General features: G+C 32.5%; 1 protein-coding gene across 1 annotated transcript; it reads left to right on the top strand.

Annotated features, from left to right (window-relative positions):
• Positions 1-13994: 13994 nt before the first annotated feature.
• LOC120083823 (tetraspanin-11-like) lies at positions 13995-15908 on the top strand. Its single transcript, XM_039039709.1, has 2 exons — positions 13995-14592; positions 15468-15908. Exons 1-2 carry the CDS (start codon positions 14089-14091, stop codon positions 15765-15767), a joined length of 804 nt encoding a protein of 267 aa, XP_038895637.1. The 5' UTR covers positions 13995-14088; the 3' UTR covers positions 15768-15908.
• The last annotated feature ends 8842 nt before the right edge of the window (positions 15909-24750 follow it).

Below are 24750 nucleotides of genomic sequence, written 5' to 3'. Positions count from 1 at the left end.
AACCCTTACAATTTAATCAAATTAAAAAGTAATCTAGTGCCAAAATCGAAAACATCCAATTTTGCAAGCCAACATTCAAACATTCCATAATGCAGAATATGAAACCCACCTCTAAATGATTTTGTTTCGGAAAATACAAAGAACGAAGATGCAAAGAATTGGCTTTGATACCAATTGCAGGGATGGGGATCAAATCCCACAGTGAAAACGTTTTGTTAGAATGCCTTGCATCCCGCAATCTGATTTTTACACTAAACAAAATCATTTTACAAAATAGAACAAAAACATGTAAATTCGCATGCATTAGGAAAAATATCAGAATGATTCTTACCTTTGTAGATTCCCAAGTGCCACGAACAATCCTCTCCAAGTTCCAACAGACGGATCTCCAACGATCTTAATCACGAACAATTTCTTAAACAATCTCGAACGCTACCACGAGAGTAACCTCGTTATTCTCTGGGATTCCAATAGAGGGATATGTGGCATCCAACTTCTTGGAGAGGGGGAGGAGAAAAAGGTTTTGGAGAGTAGAGATGATTCTCTTAGAGAAAATTCTGCAAATAACATTAGAGCGTTATATATTGTCAGTCTTTCTCTTTGTTGAGAATGTTGTATTAGTGTGTCTTCAAAAGGGTCATAGGGAGATCTTTATATAGAGAAGGGTCAAGTCTTTTTCCTAACATTTTTATTTTCTATAATTAATGAAATAACAATTTAATTTTAATTTGCACAATAAATAAATAAACTATTTATGAATTAAACCCAATTTAATATATATATTTAATTATGATATACATCCCATGTATATGTGCAAAGCCTCTCTATTAATTAATTCTTTGTGAATCTAATTCACTTGAATTAATTAATTTGAGTCTTATTCAAATATTACTTTCGAATTTAATTATAGATCATATCCATAATTAATTATATTAACCACATTAATATATAGTTTTCTCAAATTAAATCAAACGATTCAAATTATCCCTCTTAAGTATCCTCTAGTGAGCTAACAAGGAGACCTGGTGGACCTATAGATGAGAAGCTCCAACGATATGAGATTAATTAACTAAACTCATTAACCAAATTAATCAATATTCGTTAACTGTGAGTACACTTTACTAAAGATTCATAGCTACACTTCTCTCACTATAGATATATTTCTGTGTCTACGGATATAAACCAATACCAGCAAGTTAGTCCTTCACAAATGTTCGTAACTTCAACTGGGTAAAATTACCGTTTTACCCTTGGGTTACCTCTAACTCCTTAAGTACCAGTGCTCTTCTAATGAACAACCTGTTTATGGTCCAACCAATAAACGAAAACTCCTCTCGAGCCAATGAAAGGGTAGACCAATTGTTCAAGTCTCGAAGACACCACATAAGGGAACACTCATCTACTTACCTTTAAGGTGGGAAGGAGTGAATTCCATATTGTATTATTATGTTCCCAGCTCTCCGTTCAGTCTGATCCCTAAAATGGTAAACATATTAGGTCGACGAACTCCTATTTTAATATGCCTACCATTTTAAAATAGGAACCTAACTATTGACCTTGGTGACTTAGTCTTAATCCTAAGCATATTATGCAAACTCATTATATAGGATACCCGCACTCGCGTGTCACCTACACGAACACGTTGGATCACTACGTTTGTATCAAATACAAAGTGGGTCGTATCCATAGTGTTACCAAGATAAGGTACCCAGCCTTATTTCTAAACTATAGACCCTTTAGATTGTATATTGAACATTGATGCTTGTATCTCTCTACATACAGTTCAAGACTCATAAGACATCTTTGGATATTACTTTATTGGATTTAGGGTTATTAAGACAAAATAGACAATAATACAAACAATAACATTTATGGAATCAACATCTATAACTCTTTATTGATGGCGGTCAATTAATAACATTTACTATTTATGAGTTTTAGGGCATAAAACCCAACATCTACTAGTCTACCATGCGTTTGGCATGTTCCAGACTCATTAGTGACAACTTGCTGTGTTGTGATATCAATTTTTTATGGAACATTTGCGGCTGGTATATGTGACTTAGTTACTCTCTTTGCATTTATAAATGCATATGGTAACTGATTTGCTATATTTTATAAATGAATTATCTTATGGACTTCAACTTCACATTGATCTGTATAGGGATTTGAGACAATAATGATGCATTCCACGTAATTTCTTTTTTCAACTTTTTAATTCCTCCCCCTAATGTTGGAAAATTTGTCTCATTAAAATGACAATCAACAAATCGTGCAGTAAATACATCACCTGTTAGGGGTTCAAGATATTTAATAATTGATGGGGTATCATATTCAATATATATTCCCAACCTCCTTTGAAGACCCATCTTAGCGCTGTAGTGGAGTAATTGAAACAAATATTATACATCCAAAAATTCTCACATGAGAAATATTTAGCTCATGGTCATAAACTAATTGTAATGGGGAGTACTTATGACAAACTACTAGCCTAATGTATACAAATGACGTTGCATGCAAAATAGCATGTCCCCATACACATGTAGGAAGCTTAGCTCTCATAAGCAATGATTTAGCAATTAACTGCAAAAATTTTATAAATGATTTTGCTAAACCATTTTGTGTATGAACATGAGCTACAGGATGTTCAACACTTATCCCAATTGACATACAATAATTATCAAAAGCTTGCGATGTAAATTCACCAGCATTATCAAGACAAATAGTCTTAATTGTATAATTAGAAAATTATGCTCTTAACTTAATTATTTGAGCAAGTAATCTTGCAAATGCAAGATTTCAACTTGATAATAAACACAAGTGTGACCATCTGCTAGATATGTCTATTAATACCATAAAATATCTAAATGGTCCACTTGATGGATTAATAGGTCCACATATATCACCATGAATTTGTTCTAAAAATACAAGTGATTCAATCCTCACTTTAGCTGGTGATGGTCCAATTATCGCTTTTCCTTGAGAGCAGGCATCACATGATAATGCATTAGATTGAAGAATCTTCTGGCTCTTCAATGGGTGTCCATTTGAATTTTCAATTCTTTTCATCGTTATAGACCCTGAATGACCTAATCTGCCATGCCAAATTGTAAATGTCTAGATTCATGAACTTCAGATTCATTGTTGCATATGTTTCAATTACTTGTATATGTGTAAAATATAATCTAGAAGATAAAGTAGGTAACTCTTCCAATATACGTTTTTCATATGAGACAGTAGATATGATATAAAGGTACTTCATATTATTCTTTCTATCAGTCTCACTATGATAACCATTGCAATTTATATCTTTAAAACTAAGTAAATTTCTCTTTGATTGATTAGAGAACAATGCATTGTCAATAGTAAATTTTGTTCCTCTAGGCATTTGCTTTTCTATAGCCTTCAAACAAGTTCGTAGAATCTGATATCGTATTGACTTTTGCTTCCAGCATTGTCAGTTTGGAAAATGATTTTCTACTTATATGTATTGTATGTGTACTTGCACTGTTTGCCAGACATAGATTTTCTTTACTCATTTTTTAGTCACCCAGTATATGAAAATAATCCATATTTCTTCATTAAAAGAAAATAATTACAATAAGAAAAATAAAACTTGGAATATACAAAATTTAATATTAACTAAGGAAAAAAAACATGAAAGCAAAAAAAGGGAATATTAATACTAAATATTCTCAAAATCAAAAGAAATGCTTGTTATACCATCAAATGTGCCAATTTTCTCTTTAGGAGATTTGAAAAAATGTGCCATATCTAAATCTGTTATACTAGATAGGTAAAATATCTCATTATTCTAGTATGCAAAATTTGCTTGCAAATTTTTCCCTTTTTCCTTCAAGGGGGTTTGATAGAGATCAATTAAATGTTTGGACGTACGATAGGTACGTGCCCACTGCCCAATCATTCCACATTGGAAGCATTTATTTTCAACAATTTTTGAACTCTTATGTTGTGGAGTTTTTCCTTTGTGATCATTATTTTGTGTGGTTCTTTAGAAATTTGAATGATTAAAACGACCACCATGAAAATAATAATTATTTATTTATCTACCAAGATCACAACCTTGACCGTGACCACAACCTCGACCACGATTATTAACATTCACAGCATTCACTTCAGGGAATGACGTTGTTCCAGTTGGTCGAGATTCATGATTTTCCATCACTAACTCGTTATTTTGTTCGACCACGAGAAGACATGAAATTAATTCAGAATATTGTTTAAAACCTTTCTCTCGATATTATTATTGCAGGAACATATCCGAAATGTAGAACAATGTCTTATTTAACATATTGATTTAAAATTTTTGAGTCTCAAATGCATCCACTTACGACGAGCTTTAGGAAGAAAAATTGTTTTTCGATGAGCACATTTTTATGGCATCCAAGTGTATTTTGGCATCAAGCCCTAATGACAAATAATTCTAACCATCAATATCAAATGTTACAAATTCTAATTTTATAATATTTTCATAGTAACACTATTACAAAATATTATATATAAAACAACATTTAATTTATTAATTATAACGAAAAGAGAAAAACCAACATACCTTTAAAACCTACCTTTAGCGAGAAAAACAATAGGAGCTCGTAACGATAACTATTGTGAACTTAAGAAACACAATGAGAGCAGAGATACCAATATTAAAATAATATAATATATTTTGATATACTAATAAAATAAATAAATTAAACATAATATATAAATATATGAAATAAATAAATAACACAAGTAAATAAAAAAAAGGAAGGATTTCTCCACTTTCTCCAATTTTTTTTGGATTTTGCCCAATGTGTGTGATTCAAAACCCACCAAATGTCACTAGTCAATTTGGCAAGTAGGAGATTGATCACATGAACACTAAGAATGAGTAATTACAAAACATAAGTATATATATGAAGTATAGAGGGAGTGACATTTGACTTTTTGACATTAAGAATGAGTATCTATTTTATATATAATTTATGATATTTATAATAAAAATGACATATTTAAATTTAAAAATAAAGAACAATTTCTCTCTCCTCTCACTTTCCATCATTCTCCTACCGTCCTTTTTCCTCTTCATTTTTCTCTCCCATTCTCCGATGAACTTGTATAACAACGGTGAATTCGAATCATCAGAATTTCCTCACTGTCTCCACTCGTCAGAAGCCTATCACGCATGCTGGAGACTGCTGACACAAGTCGTTTGCTCGTTGGAAGATCAAAATACGATCACGAAGAGCAAAGAAGAGAAAGTCGAAATTATCAGCGAAGATGAAGATGACATTTGAGGGTCTTGGAATTTGATCATGAACGATGGTTTCTATGTGGGTTTTTGAAGAATTAGACAGTCTTAACACCGAGGAGGGCTTTTTGGATTGCCATGATTGTTTAACAACGGTGCCACCGCTACTAGTTCTATTAAACGGAAAACCCAGATGGCAAAACTGTAAAACTCGATTGTTAAAATAACTTTCAACCTCCTTTTCCTTTTTGCAATCTCTTATTTCTTTTAAATAACAATTTTTTTTAATTGCATTATATAACTTCTCGTAAGGTGTTTGTAGAAATCATAAATAAATAATATTAAAAAAAAATGGCATTGCCCAAACTTGAACCAAAAACCTTTCATCATAACACTATTTGTGGTACAAATGTGAGAAATAGTAAATAGGGTAAAATACAATGGTTCTTAAGGTTGATGTTGCCGTCTTTTTGATCCCTAAGATTTAGAAAGTACCACTTTAGTTCTTGAGATTTAGAAAATAGTTCTAAATGATTATGTCAAATTTGACCATTAATTGATTAACGGAAAAATGATATGACAATTATTTCTAATAATTTTATATTAGTTTAAGCTTACGTGGCTTTATTTCTTTTATTTGTTCTCCACCTCTCTTCTCCGACTCCCCCTCCAAGTAGGTACATTTAACAACTAGTGCCTATTTTGCCATGTGTTTAATTTTTCATTCCTTTAAAATCTTTAGTATTTGTTATGTATTGATACGGTGTGTAGATATGTGTTTTCAAAGAAAATCAAGTTAGTCCAAATTTTCTATGAGATTTTATTTTTGTAATTACTTCTGTGTTTGTTTAAGTTTACTGGAGATCTTTGTATGAACAACTCAAAATTGAAGAAGCAAGAGAGCAAGTTTTCACATTTGAGAATCATTTCACAGTAGTTTCCGATGATTGGTCGTCTGTATCATTCTTTCAATCATTTATTTCCACACTTGAGTGGTTGGTGGGGCAACTGTAAGATGGTGATAACAATGGCAGCAAGACTGTTTTTTTTTTTTTTTTTTTTTTTTTTTTTTTTTTTTTTTCTTTTCTTTTCTTTGTTTAGGAGAAGACTCATGGGGAGGGTGGAGAAGAACGAGAAAATATCAAATTATTAATAAATAAATAAATAAAGCAACTTAAGTTTCATTTATTAAAAAAAAAGAAAAAATTTCACTCCATTTGCAATGTCATTTTTCCATTAGTTAACTAACGGTCAAAACATAAGGACCATTTAAAACTATTACCAAACATCGGAGACTAAAGTGTCACTTTTAAAATCTCAAAGATTAAATAAACATCAACTCCAAGATAAAAAATGCATTTTGCCCTAGTAAATATTATGTGTTAGTTTTATTTGTGACAATTATTTCAAGATTGTTTTCTAGTGTATAGGAAAGAAGGTTAAAATACCATTTTAATCCTTATACTTTCAAGTTTGTTTAATGTTAGCCTATATCTTTAATTGTTCAAATTTAGTTCTTGTATTTTTAATAAATTTTTAATTTAGTCATTTAAAGTTGATTTTTATCAAAAAGTAGTTAAATAATAATAATATTTTTCATGTAAGAAAATATAATATGGGTATATGGTTTTTAAATTTATAGTAAAATTACTCATAAATAATAAAACTCATTTTCTAATTTTCACAATCTAGTATAATAAGCCACCATTTTAAATGAAAGGCATACAAGAGATGTCATTGGTGCGATTTCAATTTAGAAGTGATTAGCTAAATCGGCTAGCGATTGCTATGTAAAATCATCAATAATCTACTATCAATATTAGATTGACTGTACAACGTACTAGAAATTGTTCGGCAAGTCAAATTATAGGACTTTGAAATTCGCTGGTTACCTATATCGTTCCCAAAACAAGCACTGATCTTTTGGACATTACTTTACTATTACTTAATTCGTAACAACCTAACTTCTTAGAATTTGTGCTAGATTATTACTATATACATATATGCTTCTCAAAACGACACTTTTCATGAATTGACTAAAACCAAATAATTGATATAAAATAAATAACTTTTATTAAAATTAAACTAAAAAAAACTTTAATCAGGGTGCCCTTAATAAAATAAAGCATCACTGAAAATTTTTATCTAAAACAACCATCGGTGTAGAAACTAAAAGTTTTCTAAATTCAATTACAAAACTAAGATTTAAAGACATGTAAACATGGAAACATGAGCGGAAGCATCTAACTAATCCTAGTGGCATGGTCACAGATTCATCATGTTATTCGTCGATGTATCTTTACCCTTACCTAAAAACATAAGATAATAAAGAATGAGTATAAAATACTCAGTAAGTAACCCCACTACCGGGTTTATAATAAAGAATGAGTATAAAATACTTATAAGTAACCCCACTACCAGAGTCAGGTTATGCACTTATATACAATAAATGCTACATACTGATAGACTATGAAGCACGAATACTTCATATGAGGCAAAGAATCCGTACCAGACACATATCGGATACCGATACTTCCAGATACTTCCAAAATACGTATCTGACACGCGATTTGACGTATCTATTTCTACGCGTACCTTTTTTTAAAGAAAAAAAGACAAGCAACTCATTTAATCTTTCTCAATCTAAATCTAGGCAACCTATTCAAAAACCTCCCACTACTCGAGTCCAAAACTAAAAGGACAAAAATAAATAAAAGACCAAATCCTAGAATCATCTAATCTTCATCTTCACATTTGAGTTCCCACAAAATCCACCAAAATATAAACCCTTTGGATATCTTCAACAATTCAATGAAAAAGTTGTTCGTTTATCTTCATATTTCTCCCTCTAATCTTCTTCTTCTTTCTAATATGAGTCATTTTTCTATTGCATTTTATTAACTATTGTAATTCAACATCTTAGATGTTGCTTTTTTAGTATTGTATTTCAGTGTTTGTATTCTATTTTGTACTATTGCTATTAACTTGTATACTAAATTTATCTATATCCTAGATTTTTTTAAGAAAAAGAAAATGTACCTTCAACATACCAGTATCCTATTTTTTTAGAAATATATATATTAAAAAAATATATAAAAAAATGTCGTATCCTTAGAGTTATCCGTATCTTAGTTTTTTAGAAAATTGACGAATCACCATATCCGATCGTATCCGTATCGTGTAACTATGTCTGTGTCTGTGCCCCATAGCTGATAGGACATGCATATGATAAGCTAAGTCTTGGATGGTCATCTAGTAAGTGATTTAACTCAATCTAACACACATCTGGTGGTCCGAAGACTCACAAACATAATAGGGCACCCGTCAGCACCCAATAATATAGTAGGAAACTTGTCAGTTTTTGGTAACATAATAGGAAATCTGTAGGCTTACAGTAACATAGTAGGAAACTCGTTGGTTTCCGATAACATAGTAAGAGACCCTTTGGTGTTTAATAACATAGTGGAAAATCCGTCAGCTTCCGGTAACATAGTAGTGTTAGGAGAGTAAATCGTCATTCTTATCTATGGACATATCATGCTTTCAGTAAATTTCACAGCATAAATCATAGTACATACCTCATGGTCCCATACATAATCATATCAGTAACATACTTAAATCAACATGCTCATACAACAATACCTAGAAAAATTTTGAATAACCCCTCTGAACTAGGGATATTAGTAAAGGTCGTAATAAGGAGACTTTAATAAACTTGTTAGAGTGAAGCCTCAATTTTGATAATGTTTGCTTCAATGGGATAAAATAGGATATCCTCATCATGTAAAGTTATTGTACACTTTTAAAGAATATTTAAAAAGTAGTTATTAATAAAGTTTGGCTTTTATTTCTATATCAAAGGGGATATGTTCTAAATTTGGTTCCTTTTATTTGGGTTTAGTTTCAATTGATGAAATAATTGTGATTTCCTTCCTATATGGTTTAAACTTCATAAATATTATGATTTGGTCTATATAGTTCGAATAAACTTAAAATCATTATTTTACATTAAAAAAAAAGTCACCATTATTTTTTCTTTTTCTTAAAAAAATATATTTTTTATTCATTTTGTTTAAATATTAACTCATCGGTCAGGTAAATAAACAAAGGTGATAAATGTGATTTTAGTTAACAACGTATCAATGATCTGTAAAGACATAAATAGTTTATCGAGTTTGACTAAACAATAATGTGAGGAAAATTAAAATTAATTGGTAATTGTATTTTTTTAAAAAAAATTACTAACAACATTATCATATTAGAATAAAAATAAAATTAAAATTGGCAACGTCCGAACTTAAATTGAAAATCTTTAGTATGTTAGACTGACGTGATAATCAACTATACCACGATACCAATTTGCTTCAATGACTTAAAATATCACTATATTAATATAATAATAGTTTGTAACTATTTTTTTTTAGTAACAAACAGACAAGATAGATCAAACTGAGGCCAACTTATGGATAACAACATTGCAATTGCAATTAACTGAGTAAAAAATCTTGTAATATAACCACTAGGATGGCATAACAGAAGGTTGGATTTGGATTGACTAAAAAAATATATATATAATTTTTAAATAATTTATTTTTATATAATTTTTTTTTGATAAAAACTATTAAAAATTCTCTTCAAAACTTATTTGAGTGGTTGTCAAACACTAATTTCTTTTTAAAATGACTTATTTTTTAAATTAAACATTTGAAAATGTATTCCAAATACATCAAACATCTTGAAACTTATTAGAGGCATGCCACTAATTTCTTAAAAGAAGATTCTAGAGGATCTTTAGATCTATTTCTAGCCAAAGAAGAGAAAGACTCAACTCCATGTCCTTGCTCCTTTAATGTGAAATAGTTTGAATAATTAGTCACTACAAGAAATTTAACTTTTTAGGTCTAAAATCAGATGTATAATGTCGATTTAAAAAAAAGTTGATCTTTGATGTCGATTTTAAATTGATTGTAGATCCCCATTTATTTTTTCTAAGTAAAGTATCATCTATCTTTCATTTAATTGGTGTAATAATTTTCTTCTATCTCATTTCTCACTTCTTTCCTCCAAATCCTCCATACCCTCTTCTTTCTCACTTCTCTCATCCAAACCCTTGCTATTCGTTGTGGGTGAAGAGTCTACCGTGGTCTGTCGATTGTTGATCGTGAGTACAGGTCCGTTCGCCGTGCAGATTCGGCATCAGCTCGTCGATTGTGTTCGTCGATCCAACCTCCGTGTGCAAATCCAGCCTCTGTTTTTCTTCAGTCATCGTACACCCAAGATGACCTATGGGGTCAGGTCCCTGCAGGTCCCCGACCCAATCATGGCGGGGAGTCCCCGACTCCGAATACGGGGTCAAATTGGGGATTTAAATCTGACCCCTGGTTGGGGACGGCGGAGGGATCCCCACCCCGTCTCTAACCCGAAGCCAAACCCCAACCCCGACCCAATTTTTAAATTGTTAATATATAATAATAATAATAATAATAATTAGAAACCTGAAGCTAATGTTGCTGATTTTGTTTTTAATTTTAATATTATTATTAATATAATATATATATATAAATAAAAAGTGGAGAGTTTTTCCCCCAAGACCAAATCCCTAAACGGATTCCCGACTCCGACCCGATCCCAAAACGGGGAATGGGTTGGGGATGGTGACTAAAAATCTCCACGGGGACGGAGATGGGGAATGCATCCCTGCCCCTGCTCCGGTCCCGACCCTGTTGCCATCCCTATATTGCGAATCCCACCTCCATTCTCAGCAAGTTCATATAGGACCTCAATGCCTTAAGAAATTTTCAGATCTTTAGAACATTTTTAATTTGTTTGCTATTTTATCCCTGAGTAGTAAATGGAGGAAGATGAAGCTCGCTCTTGGTTTGAATCTTTGTGTTTTTGTTCGAAGAACTTCTTCACCTGCTTGAGATCTGTCTATTCAGACCCAAGCTTTCCTCTCCCGCTTTTCTGGTGCGAGCCACTGCCAAGAAGAATCACGACAATTCTCCATCTCCTGGTACTTTTTCTTTTTTTTCCTAAATTCTTTCACTTTTCGGCCTTTGATTTAATCCTCCCCAATTCTCTTCTTCTTTCTTTACGCTTAGTTTCTTTTTACATTTCGATTATTTACAGTTCAGACTTAATCAATGCTAGTCAAAAGACATAACGAAGTGCAACACACCATCATCAAGGCTGCAGGTGTGGGCATCACAAAAATTGTATAGAATACTTCAGGGTAAACTTACCAGTTCGTACACATGTATTACCGCGAGGAACCTTTATATTTTCACAGATGTGTCAATTTGTTAAGGGTGTTTTGTTGTGAAACCTTGCATATGTGCATTTAAAGGTGTAAATGGAATCATTTTATTGTAACCACTGAGAATAATAGCAATTCAACAATTATGATAATTGATGTGAACAAATAGGCCCTTCTACGAACAACTATCCAGTCTGTAAATCAGCCTTTCCACACTCGAGTTTTCCACCTCAAAACTCATTCCTGAAAGTTCCCTCTTCTTTCTAGTTCTTGTTGCTGGATCAATTTTGTTAGAAATTCTTGCAAATCCTTCTTTTTTAATTCATCTGTGTTTTATTGTTGATAACTTGATGTGTTTGCTGTTGTTGAAGAAACTAAAAAGGGAAAGGCAGAGAGGAAAACCCACATTGATTCCTTCTTTAAATCCTATATAAATAAAATATTTACCATTTTTTGATTGTTTGTTTAAGACCCACATTGATTCCTTTTTTAAATCCTTATTTCAATAAAACTTCATCAAACTCTAATTGGGGATTGAGGACATAGATGTGAAGACAAAAGTGGTGATTTTTGTCCAAAGAGGTCAATGGAAATTAATAGAATGTAAGCCAAAAGAAGGTTGAATGGAAAATAGCAGTGGTTATTAAGCATCCACAAACCAAGGTACTTCTCTATCACTCTTTTTCCTTCTCTTTTACACTTGCATTTAGCAGCTCTAAGCTCTTCATTTTAGTGCTTTACTTGCAATATAATGAAAATTACTTGTTGTATAAGACATTTTCAATTACTGTAATTTTCTTAAACCCCAACGTGGGCATGTTTGTTCAAGCATGAGTTGTTGACATGTTTTGTATGTAGTTGATTTGATATTGGTTACTCTTTTTGGGGTTTGGAAGTTTTTCTTTCCAAAATTTTATTTTTCTTCACCATTTGGCACTTCTATTGTATTGGGTGATGCAGAATTTGTGTTATGTATAGTTTTTTCTTAGTGGAGTTTCATGGAAACTATCCCACGACCTTGTGGAAACTATTATTTTGCAAGTTATTTTGCTAATCATCGATGTTTTGTTTTGCCCTCGATGCACAGTTAATCATAACTGATTGAAGTTATTGTTTGTTTGACTATTTGTTCAATCCTCCCTGTCATAGTGGTTGTGATTCGTCATAATGCTACCGTTAAAATATGATAATGTTCCCTAGGTTTTTAATCCTTTTAATTTCATGCATAGAAGGTTTTACTTTTAAAATATTTCACAGAATGTTATCTTCATTTTCTTGTTGCCGGTATTTTAGGATCTTTGGGTTTGAAAGTGCATGAAAAATAATGGATAACTATGAAGCATTTTCCAATTCTTTATTACGCTACTTCCTTTATGATAAATGTATTGAACTCAACTTTGTGAGTGACTATTATGATTATTTGGTCAAATTGATATAACAATTATGAATATGTTTTATTTTCTTTGTTATCTAGTTTTATTTCCTTCTTCTAATAAGTTAGTTAATTTTTGCGTTTGTTGAAATCATAATATAAAAGCAATTAAGATTTTATTTTGTACATGTACGGATAAGAGAAATATTATTTTTTAAAAAAATATATTATTCATTTGCACGTGCTTAACAGAAAATATATGTATATATTTTTTGTTAATGTCAGGTTTTAACTCTTTGATCGACATTAAAAATAGATTGGACATTTAAAAAGAATGAGGTATTAAAAAAAATATCAGAAAATTATTGAAACAATTGGTAAAAGAATCTACATAGAAGATGGTTTAAAATAAACCGACATTGAAGATGGTGTATTTTCAATTGACATTGAAGAATATTGGCATTGAAATTTCGGTTAGCTATAATATCGGTTTAAAATCGACATTAAAGACAACCGACATTAAAAACCTTTTATAAGATGATCTTTGATGTTGATTTTTAACTGATATTTTACCTCTATAATGTCAGTTTTAAACCGACATTAAAGTCCAATTTTGCATAGTGAGTATCGAACACCCTAAATTCTTTATGGATACTAATTTATGAATATAGATTAATCCACCGTTGGTCTTATTATTGAACATAGAAGCTCTCAACTAATGCTTGTTATAGAAAATAGACTAAAGTTCAAAAACTAAATTGTTATAGAATTGAATACCAAATTATTACAAAATTGAAAGTCTTGGAATCGAATCGTTACAAACTAAAATTTAGGTATTTTATGAAGTGATTTTTAAACTAAAGTTTAGGTATTTTATGAAATGATTTTGAACTATGTATGTATTTTTAAGAAAAAAGGATTAAATATATTCATGAACTAAAAAAAGAAAAAAGAAAAAAGAAAACCAACCAACCATTAGAATTGTTTTATTCACCAAACCCCTCCTTACCGTTTATGCTTTTGTTTTCGTTTTGTTATTATTTTTTTTCTCTATAAGAAAAGGTATATATATAATTATGTGAGGTTCTTGAATCCAAAGGAAGAGACGAAGTTCTTTCCATCTCCTTCGTCTTCTTCTAATCCTTCCCTCAATTAGGGCTAAAAATAATTTCCCCACATTCATCACAACCAATTCAAACATAAACAATGTGTCGATTAAGCAACATAGTTCTGTGTCTTCTAAATTGTTGCACGTTAATCATCAGCCTAATCGCCATCTTCGCCGCCCTCCACGTCCGCAACCACGGCGGCACCGCTTGTCAAAAGTTCCTTCAGGACCCTGTTCTCATCGTCGGAATCTTCTTCTTCGTCATTTCGTTGTTTGGCCTAATTGGATCCTGCTGCCGCCTCAATTCCATCCTCTACCTCTACCTGATTGTGTTGTTCTTGTTGATTTTAGCGTTAATGGCGTTCACAATTTTCTCATTATTGGTGACCAACAAAGGAATTGGACAGGCCGTATCTGGAAGGGGATATAAAGAATATCGGCTTGGGGATTACTCGCATTGGCTTCAGAATTACGTCGTTAGTGATGAAAATTGGATTCGGATTCGGAGTTGTTTAATTGATACGCTCATGTGTCACAACCTTGCTAAGGAATTCAATGGAAGAGAGGCTGATTTCTTCAACCACAATCTCTCCCCGATTGAGGTTCCTTTTTAGCTTTTCCCTCCCATTTTTTGCATTTATGCATCCAAACTTTTCTAAATTCTCAAAAATCACCCATTTTAAGATTCATTTTTCATAACTAACCCAACTAGTTAAACATTTTCTTCTCCATAATACAGATTCTACTCTTTTTTTTTTATCAAATTTTAATTAATTTTTCTAAATCTTATAACCAACTCTTACTTCTCTCCAAAATTTTATATTATTATACAAAACTCAAGCTAAATTAGAATCTAAAACCAAAAATTTGAAAATAAAGAATGTTTTCAGATAAGTAGTAGATTTATAAATTAAATTCTAATTTTTAAACAAAATTTTAAAATGTGAATATATTTAGTTACTCACGATTGAATATAAACCATTATTAATTAGTTTCTGAATTTGTTTTATATTAAATTTTTTGTATAACTATTATTATGTAATATGAATATAATTGAATTTATAACATGAATTTTAGAGTAATTGTGTGATTGTTTTTATATTTTTAATATAATTCTGCACTAATCTAAAAATATAATCTGAGTTGCCTATCAAATGTTTTCACTAAATTTCAAATTGCTTTACTAATTATTTTATCAATTGTCTAATTGAATATGTCAATTTTCTTTTCAAATTTCTGTATGTAATCTTTGACATGTAAGTCTTAATTTTGAAAAGATAAAAAAGGATTTGGTATGGTTTTGTCGGGATGAATTGAGAAAAATTAGTTCAGTCTTAAAAAATGTTTTGAAACTTAAAAACGATTATTTCAGCCCATTTTCCAGACATTTATCATTTGCATGTTAATTCTTCTTAATATAATTCCTGACCTCTTGTTGTGTTCAATGAGTTTCTAAACCAATTCGAATTATTTGAAGTCGGGTTGTTGCAAGCCACCGACGTATTGCGGGTTCAAGTTCAAGAACGCCACATACTGGGTAATCCCAAAAGCAGGGCCGGCGGTGACTGACAGCGACTGCACCGCCTGGAGCAACAAGCAGACCATTCTGTGCTACGATTGCAAGTCTTGCAAAGGCGGAATTCTAGCCAACATCCGCAAGGAATGGAGACATTTTGCTATTTTCAACACTTGTGTTCTCACAGTCATCACTATCATCTATTGCATCGGCTGCTGCGCCACCAGAAACAACTATAAGCATAGCTACCGCTATCCTTAAATATTCTTTATCCTTTGATTCCTTGCTTGGAACATGTTTGGAATAATTTCGTCTTTCTCCAAATTACGTTTTTAAGCACTTAGAGATTCATTTCAGAAAAATCTGTCATTAGGTTGTTTGAAGATTTATATGGTGATAAGGCTGAATGATAGTTATGTAGAGATCCTTGTATGAAAATGTTTTGGGTTGGAATTTGTTAAGTCTTGTGTCATGGTGATGTGTATGTTAGTTGCATCACATGTATATGTGACCTATTGTTCAGAAATTTTTTATCTTCTGTAATGAAAGGCTATAGTCAAAAGTTGTGCAGTTACTAAATTCTTGGGGAAATTTTCTGTAGGATGAAATTTCTATAATGATTAAAATTGGAACTTTTTTTAAGCCTCCTCGTTCAACATGCAAGTCAATGTGGCCGAGGAGCAAGACCAAATCTGCAAATTTCTCTTCCTTCTTCATTCTGCAATTTTTTCAATCCTTCCTTGTTCTGCGATTTTTCCCCTTCCTCGTTCTGCAAATTTTTCCTTCCTTGTTCTGCAATAGATTAAGCAGTTCAGGTTGCACACTCAGCCCGAGTTAAGACAAAGGAATGGTCTCACTCAGGGGGAATGGGCCTTCATTAAACAAAGAAACTGAGCGATTGACATTCTACAAATTTTTTTCCTTCTTTCTTCTGTCTGTAATTTTTTATTCCAAATCAATGAGTGAAAGGAAGAGCGTGAGCAAGGTCATGGAGCAAAAGGAAGAATACGAACAAAGGGAAAAAGTCGTATAAAAAATTGCAGTTGAACAACTTGAAGATGCGAGAGGAAAGGAAAGAGAAGGAAAGAAAGAAGTGGAAAGTAGGACCGTTGAGATTTATGCCTAAAGCTTTGTAGTTATTTAGTTATTTAACATAATGGTTGACTATTTTAAATATACAATAATGAGTTATCCATTACAATAAACTCCAAGGTCATTACATGAAATTTAAATAGTATGTAATTGACATACCGATGAATAATGTTTAGATAATAACTTAAAGAGTATAATATATGTATAAGATTGATGTTTTATCTTGATAATACTATGGATACTAGAGATGCAGACGGGTCGATTCAGCTCGATTACCATGCATAACCAGAGCCGAACTGTCAATTTGATGAAGGGAAAAGCAGAAACCGAGTCGAACCGACTATCTAGACAAAATCGCTCGGCCTAAAACCAACTGAACTGTCGGTTCGGTGCCGGTCAATCAAAGTAGAAACACGTGTCATGAACGGGGTGCACTAATTGGTTGGAATAATCACGATTTCCTTCTCTCTCTCTCTTTTTCCTTCTCTCTCATGTCTGTCTCTAATAAAGGTAATCAATTCTTACTGTTTTTTTTTTTTTTTTTTAATTTTTCTTGAAAATTGAAATTCAAATTAAATTGAACTTTAAATCGTAAGCAGTTCTTTTTCTAAAAAAAATAAAAGTTATTATAAATATTATAATATTATAAGTGTGATATAGATGTCCATGTTTAGTATCCAAAGACCAAATGTCACTCCCTCCTCACCCCATATGTTTTTCTACATATTGCCCATGTCTTGTAAATACTCACTCTTAATGTCCATGTAATGCTATATCCTACTTGCATAGTGGCATTTGATGGATTTTGTAGAAGGTGTTATGTTGATGAAAAATCTAAAAAGATTGGAGAATTTTGGAGAAATTTTCATAATTTTTCTTTTGTTACCTTATATTTTTTGTTATTTGTTTATTTTATATATTATATTATATTTTCTTCATATCCATGTTCTCATTGTGCTCCTCAATTTTACAACATGTTATCAGTACAAGCTTCTGTCGTCTCCCCTGCTAAAGGTAAGCCTTAAAGGTAGATCATTTTTTTCCTCTTTATTATAATCAATAAATTAAATGTTGTTTTGCATGTTTGATATATATTGAATTTCTAATATAAATACAATTCTTTGTGGTAGTGTAATTCTCAACCAGTCATTTGTAATTGTCGCATGCTGAGAAATTCTCAACCAGTCATTAATACCCGAACAACTCTTGCTTCTATAATGACTAGCCATCGTTGATTTGGCTAAGAGATCATTAACTTACTTAACAATCTCCCATAAGTGTGACCTGCCATTTTAGGCCCTAGAGGTCCTCCCCAAAAAGCCAATCCAAAGGGAAAAAATAAGATTGGGGCAAAACCTAAATTACCCTATCCATTCTGGAGTTCACCTTGATCTTGACCAACTGTACAAAATCCATCCGAAGGGGGACACTCAAAGGCGACACGAGGGAGTACAGAATGATCTCACGGTGTGAACCAATGACAGAGATCATAGGACGTGTTGACACACACTCTTCACCCACTTACTATAAACACTCTCTCCGTTTACATTGATATTGACTCATGCAAACACCATCCGAAAGGGGATGCTCCCAGGGTACCATGAGGCCAAGCATGAATCTCACGGTGTGAACATACAAGAAGAAACGTGAGTGGAATCATAGACATATCAGATACGTCTCTTCCTCCCATTGAGTATTTTATAACGTAGGGTTTAGCTTACTTAGAAAAAACACGGCTAAAAATTGTAACTAATTGACTTTTAGGTTTGCCCAAGAGTAACTTTTACTTTGGATAGTTAAACAACTTTTGATCATCATCCATTAAACTCTTTAATGGAGTCTTTGACCAAATCGTCGCATGCTTGTTAAAAATCTATCTAATTCACCTTTCCAGGTAGGTTCCCAGGTAGGGGTGTTACGTTTCTGTCAACTTAAGAACCTTAGCCAGAACCCACCTTAGATAAAAGGTCCCTTATAAATAGATTTAAAACAAATTTAATCTTTTATAACAACCAATTTAATCCTATTAAACTGATTTTAAAAGATTAATCTAGGTTACTAAACTCTTTAGAACCACTTGAACTTAGGTCTATCTCAATCCAATTTTAAAACTCTTTTAAAAAAAACTTGAGTTCACCTTAAGTCCGCATGCAACTTTTCTTATCGATTTTAGGTCTAATTTCCTTTATAACACTTATAAATGGAAATCATAACCACAATGCTAAGCTAATACATGCAAGGCATTCATAACGATTATAAACAACCTAAGTGTCATGCTCAATGCATTATTCATTCATTGCTACTTCTTTTATATAACACTTATACAAAACAACAATGAAACAAGCACAACATGCTTCCATTCACCCTTAGACTATAACATTTATAATAAAAAGATGATGCATGATAATGCTCATTGCATGCCAAATATAACTCTTATATTTCATGATGCATGCGCATGCTTTCAAGTAATTTCTTCATGCTCGATTATAACATTTATAATACATGATGCATGAATAAGTGTACAACCTAAGGTGAGTTTTAAACTATATGTCAAACACTTTGGCATATAAGCACCATATATCACATGTATAATAAATAAATGTTGATGAACCAGGTAAAATTGCCTTAAAAACACAAAAAAAAGCCAACAATTACAAAGACAAAGAATCTCTGGTTCAAACAGGCGAACCGGGTCTTGAACCACTCGGACAAAGCATCGCTTCTCCAACCATCGTGTACTAAGTACCCCGCGATCGTCTACACGGTAAAATAAACTCTTTGCTCTATCGCTTACCAACGCTCCCAGAGCTAAACGATCATTTAGCAATTACCACACGATCGTGTACCTTTTACTAAGCGATGAAGCTTGAGGTACGTGATCGCTTAGCGCGCTCCGCACAACGCCCGCCTTCCACGATCGTCTAAATGACTATGATGCCGCAAAGCACCATGGCCTAAGCGATCGCTTAGCCAGCGCCTCCGTATCGTATACGCACGATCGTGTAGGTAGTAACTAGACGATGATGCTTGCTAACTACACGATCATCTACCTCGTGCTTTTTACTAAACGATGAACATCACATGCTCCCACTACGATCGCCTACCTCCAGCGCCTACGCGATCGGGCAACCAACGCTACACGATAGAGTAAATGATGTACCCGTTCGCTTAACATTAGCTAAACGATCATTTAGTAAATACTACACGATCGTTTAGAAAAATATAAACGATCGCTTAGTTAAATCCCAACGATCGTTTACCTTAGGCTACACGATAAGACCAACACTTGGTCTTCTTCTTCGTTGAGAACCACATCTCCATGCTTCGAAACTTCATCACAAATGACTCCACTAACTCAAACTCTTTGAATTACAGACTCGATTGCAAGTTAATTACGCCCAAAAAACACAGGGGCCCTTACAAATTAACACTTTGTAATTGAAGAAAGCTTTAACTAAAGGCAATTAAACCCGAAACATTCATCAACTCCATCCAAAAATGCACTTAACGATTAAACAGAAATGCAGAAACCCACCGCGACTGTAAAATGAAGTTCAAAACAGACTTATAATTTGGAATATCAGAACAACCTGGCTCTGATACCAATTGAAGGAAATTGAACACGAGGATTTCCATGAGCAGTAGAATAGATCATTTCAAATTCCAATCATGTATGAACATTACAATTACAGTCAAAACCAGAAACATGCGGTTATACAATCAATACAGAAATTACAGCATGAAAATACAAATGAACAAGAAGAAATGCACGAACATCTGTAGACTCGTCTCCACGCTCCTTGCTCACGAACGCTCGAACACAGCAACCTTGAACACTCGAACAACACGACCGCTACACTGCACGATCACCGTGCACTCGAACTCAGCGATCACCTCGGTCACGAACACCCCAATAGCACGAATAGCCTCCATAGAACCTCGACAGTGTCGAGTTGAGTATGGCACCATCAAGAAGGCTACTTTGGTATTCTCGGTGTGAGAATCTAGAGGGTGGGCTCTGTGTGGACTTGGTTTGAGGCAGAAGACAGAGGATTCAACAATCGTGTAAACGATTGAGCAAATAGGAGATGGCTGAAACCTATCGTATAGGTCGATGCCCAATCGTTTAGCAAAAGCTAAGTGGTCGTCTAGCAAAAGTTAAACGATCGTTTAGCTCATTGCTTAGTTCCATGTCTGTCACTTACAAAACACTACATGATCGTTTAGCTTGCTCCAAGTTGTCGCTTAGTAAATCCTATTTACTTGACAACTTCCGTGAGAGTCTTTTTCCGAGAGAAAATCTCAAAATCAAAATTTTCAACATTACTAAAATTAGGAAAACAATTTTTCTTTTATCTCACAGTTACCATGAAACCACCAATAACCTCCCACTCAATTGGTTATTAGAGAAAAGAATTAATTATCCAATAATTAATATTATTATAAATATAAATGATAACTAACTTATCATACTATATTTATAACCTATAGTTTTAATATTTCATCTCATGAAACATATAAACCATAACTCTTTTTCTATTCCATGGTACTTAATGTAATCTCATTTACATTAATCCTCCATTAGATGTATCTCATAATCATACCGATTATATCATATATAATCAAATTACCTCTTGTCAATTTGAACATTTGAAATCAATACCAAAAACTGATCCTCAACCGAATCCATTGAGCTATCAAGGGACCTTATGGACCTGTAGCTCGAAGCTCCAATGGTACGTTAATAGCATACTAAACTCTTTAGTCACGGGATCCACCATCCGTTAACTGCCAGGCACTCCACTAAAGACCAACAACTGAACTCTCCTTACCACAGATATATTATGTGTCCATCTTAACCAATCAACAGTGCATCAACCTTCATAGATCGTTTGTAAGTATAGTTGGGCCAATAATCGTTGTGCCCCTATAATTACATCTAACTCCTTCAGTACCATTGATTCCTCTAATGAACATAAGTCCTACTATGACTGAGTCTTCTCTTCCAAAGAGAAGTTGTGGCCACTATGTTCAAACTCCAGAATTAGCCTTTAAGGGAGCAATCTCTCTATATCCCTGCTTCGGGAAAGGAGTGAATTCCATCTTGTGCATTGAGTTTCTAGCTCCAGATCAGACAAGTCCCCAAAAGGTAGGCAGATGTTGAGTTGGAAATCTGGTCACTCTCACCCATACTAATCAAAGGACCGCCTCAAAGGCAGGAGTCCCAAAAACACTCAGGATTAAGGTCGTGTCACCTATGGTCGTTTAAGTGAATGTGAAGTCTTTAGTATCAAACGGCGTCGTTATATACAGAGTCTAGTCATCTCGTGGTCTGATCTTATACAAACTCTTTGTATAGGACACCCCCGCTCGCACGTCTCTACATAAATGGTCAGGATCTACCATCTGTAGTAGTTTACAACACTTGTAAACCTCTACAAAGCGGGTTGTATCCGTAGTGTCACCAAGATCAGGTATCACACTTTAATCCTTATACTACAGATCTATTTAGGTTATCACTTAATACATGATCCACTTGTATATCACATATACATGCTTAACTTCACATAAGATAACCAAGGAGCTTTGTTTATTGGATATGAGTAAAAGGCATAATGAAATAACAATTATTTTATTCATCAAACAATGTGCATCATTACAAACAACGAGACTCCGGGAGAATTAGGATACCAATCCCATCAACCATGACAAATTTTACGAAACTAGAATTCGTAGCCCTTAACATTAATAATAATAATAATTTGTCATGGATACTTGATGTTGAAATACACTTGGTTGCCATGAACCTAGGGGAAAAAAATTATAGAAGGGAATATGACATCTAGTCAGGAAAAGGCCAAAGCTATATTTTCCTTCATCATCATCTCCGTGGAGGATTGAAGATGGAATATCTAATATTAAAATATCCCCACATCTTGTGAAAAAGTTTGAAGAGAAGTATGATCACCAAAAAACGAATTTTCTTCCTAAAGCTTGTTAGGAATGGAAGAATTTGAGGCTCCAAGATTTTAAATCCGTAAGTGACTATAGCTTCACATTATTTAAAATTAGTTCAAAATTGTTGTTATACGGAGAGAAAGTAACTGATGCTGATATGTTAGAGAAGACATTTTCAACATTCATGTCTCGAATATGCCCCTACAACGGCAATATCGATAGAAAGGTTTTAAACAGTATTCTAAACTTATTTCTCGTGGTGGTCGTTATAATCATCCAAATTTCAAAAAAACCACATGAAATGATGATCATAAAGGCAAAACGTCACAAGATAAAAGTTCAAAAAATATTGAACAGAAATGCTTCCAATGTGGTATGACTGACATTGGGCACATATATGTCGCACCAAAACATTTAATTAATCTTTATCAAGCTTCCTTGAGGGGAAAAAAGGAAAATTTGGAAGTAAATTGTGCATATCAGGATAATGATGACCCATCCAATATGACAAATTTGGATGTGATAGACTTCTTTGAATTTTCTGAAGAGAAAATTGGGACAGTTAATGACATAGCAAGTGCTTCTTTTGATTATGAGAATATCTAGAAATAATGTTGTTTCTTTTTATAATCTATCTTTCATGTTTTTTTTTAAAAGTTAAGATTGAACTTTTTATTTCAAATTTTGCTTATCTTATTGTAATTATTTTGTTTAATGAAGAATCATGGATAGTTTACATATGTTGAGTGACTAAAAAATGAGTAATGAAGAACTATGTCTGACAGACTGTGCAACTATACATACAATACTTACAAGTAGAAAATATTTTTCCAAACTAATAATGTTAGAAGCAAAAGTCAGTACACTTTTAGGTTCTGAAAACCTAATTGAAAGTTTTGGGAAAGCAAATATTATTTTGCATAGAGAAACAAAATTTACAACTGAATAAATTTTCTCAGATGTTATTGTCAGTTGTAAATTTTGATCACTCTAATTGCATACCATTACCACTTTAAGTTTAGGAAATCTAATTCTAAATCTTTTGAGTCAGAGTAGGGGAAAATGAATTGAGATTTCATAAGGTTATTCCGGGTTCGCTTGTGCTTAAAATAGATAACTTAGTACTTATTCATGCATGAGAAGGCCTTAAATGAATTTCCAAATTTGTCTTGAAATGAGTAAATGTTTTGTTAGGTTTTATGTCTTAAAACTCGTGGTTTATAAACAATAAACTTATTCTATTATCAATAAAGATGTTATTGAGGTTTATTCAATAAAGTTGTTATTGAATATATGAATTTTGTTGTAAATTGATTCAGTTGAAGAATTTTCTAAAATTTCTTTTAGAAATTCTAAGTTTGCCAAAAAGATTTTGATTCTCAACTAACTTGAAATTCACCAAATGGCCAAGAGAGTTAAATTTCACATAATCACATTCAATTCATGCAAAATTGAGTTAACCATATTTTGACACTTAAAAATACACTCAATTTTAGTGGGACTAGCGACATGTTGTAGAATCAACACTTAGTAAATGGAATTTACTCATAATTCCACTTAAAATGAGACTTTCCCATTCAATAAAATTGTTGAATTTTTCCACTAAGTGAAGTCAACTCTTGACATTTGACTCTAGTCAAATTTTAATTAAATATATTTTAATTCAAAAATAATTTTGGAATTTCCCACTTAATATAGTAAACCTTTGACTTTTGACTTTTAGAGCTCGGTGAAGTCAACATTTTGACTTTTAACCTACTTTGACTAATTCTATTTAATTTCAAAATTAATTCTAAAAATTAAATGAATACTAAATAATTTAATTAATTTAATTTAATATACAATTATTAAATCCAACACTAATCATTGTCGATATGAATCCATATTCATAGTCTTGATATTTAAATCTTATTTAAATACCTCCAACTCTCTCTTTATCATTCAATTCCCAATTGAATGATGCATTATTAAATATATCGCACATATTTAACGTTTATTCCCTAATTCGAATTCAAACACTTCGAATTCACTCGTCACATTATTCTAAGGTTTAGTTCGATATGAGCTAGCAGAGGGACTTCATGGACCTACAAATCATGGTCTCCAATGATCCAAGATTAATCAGCTAAACTCTTTAATCAAATTAACCAACATTCGTTAACTACCGGGTCACTACATTAAAGTCTAGTAGTTG

This window comes from Benincasa hispida, chromosome 8 (genome assembly GCF_009727055.1).
Source record: "Benincasa hispida cultivar B227 chromosome 8, ASM972705v1, whole genome shotgun sequence".
NCBI classification, from domain to species: Eukaryota; Viridiplantae; Streptophyta; class Magnoliopsida; order Cucurbitales; family Cucurbitaceae; genus Benincasa; species Benincasa hispida.
Note: the sequence above shows the minus strand (reverse complement) of the source record. Positions and strands in the feature narration are given on the sequence as shown.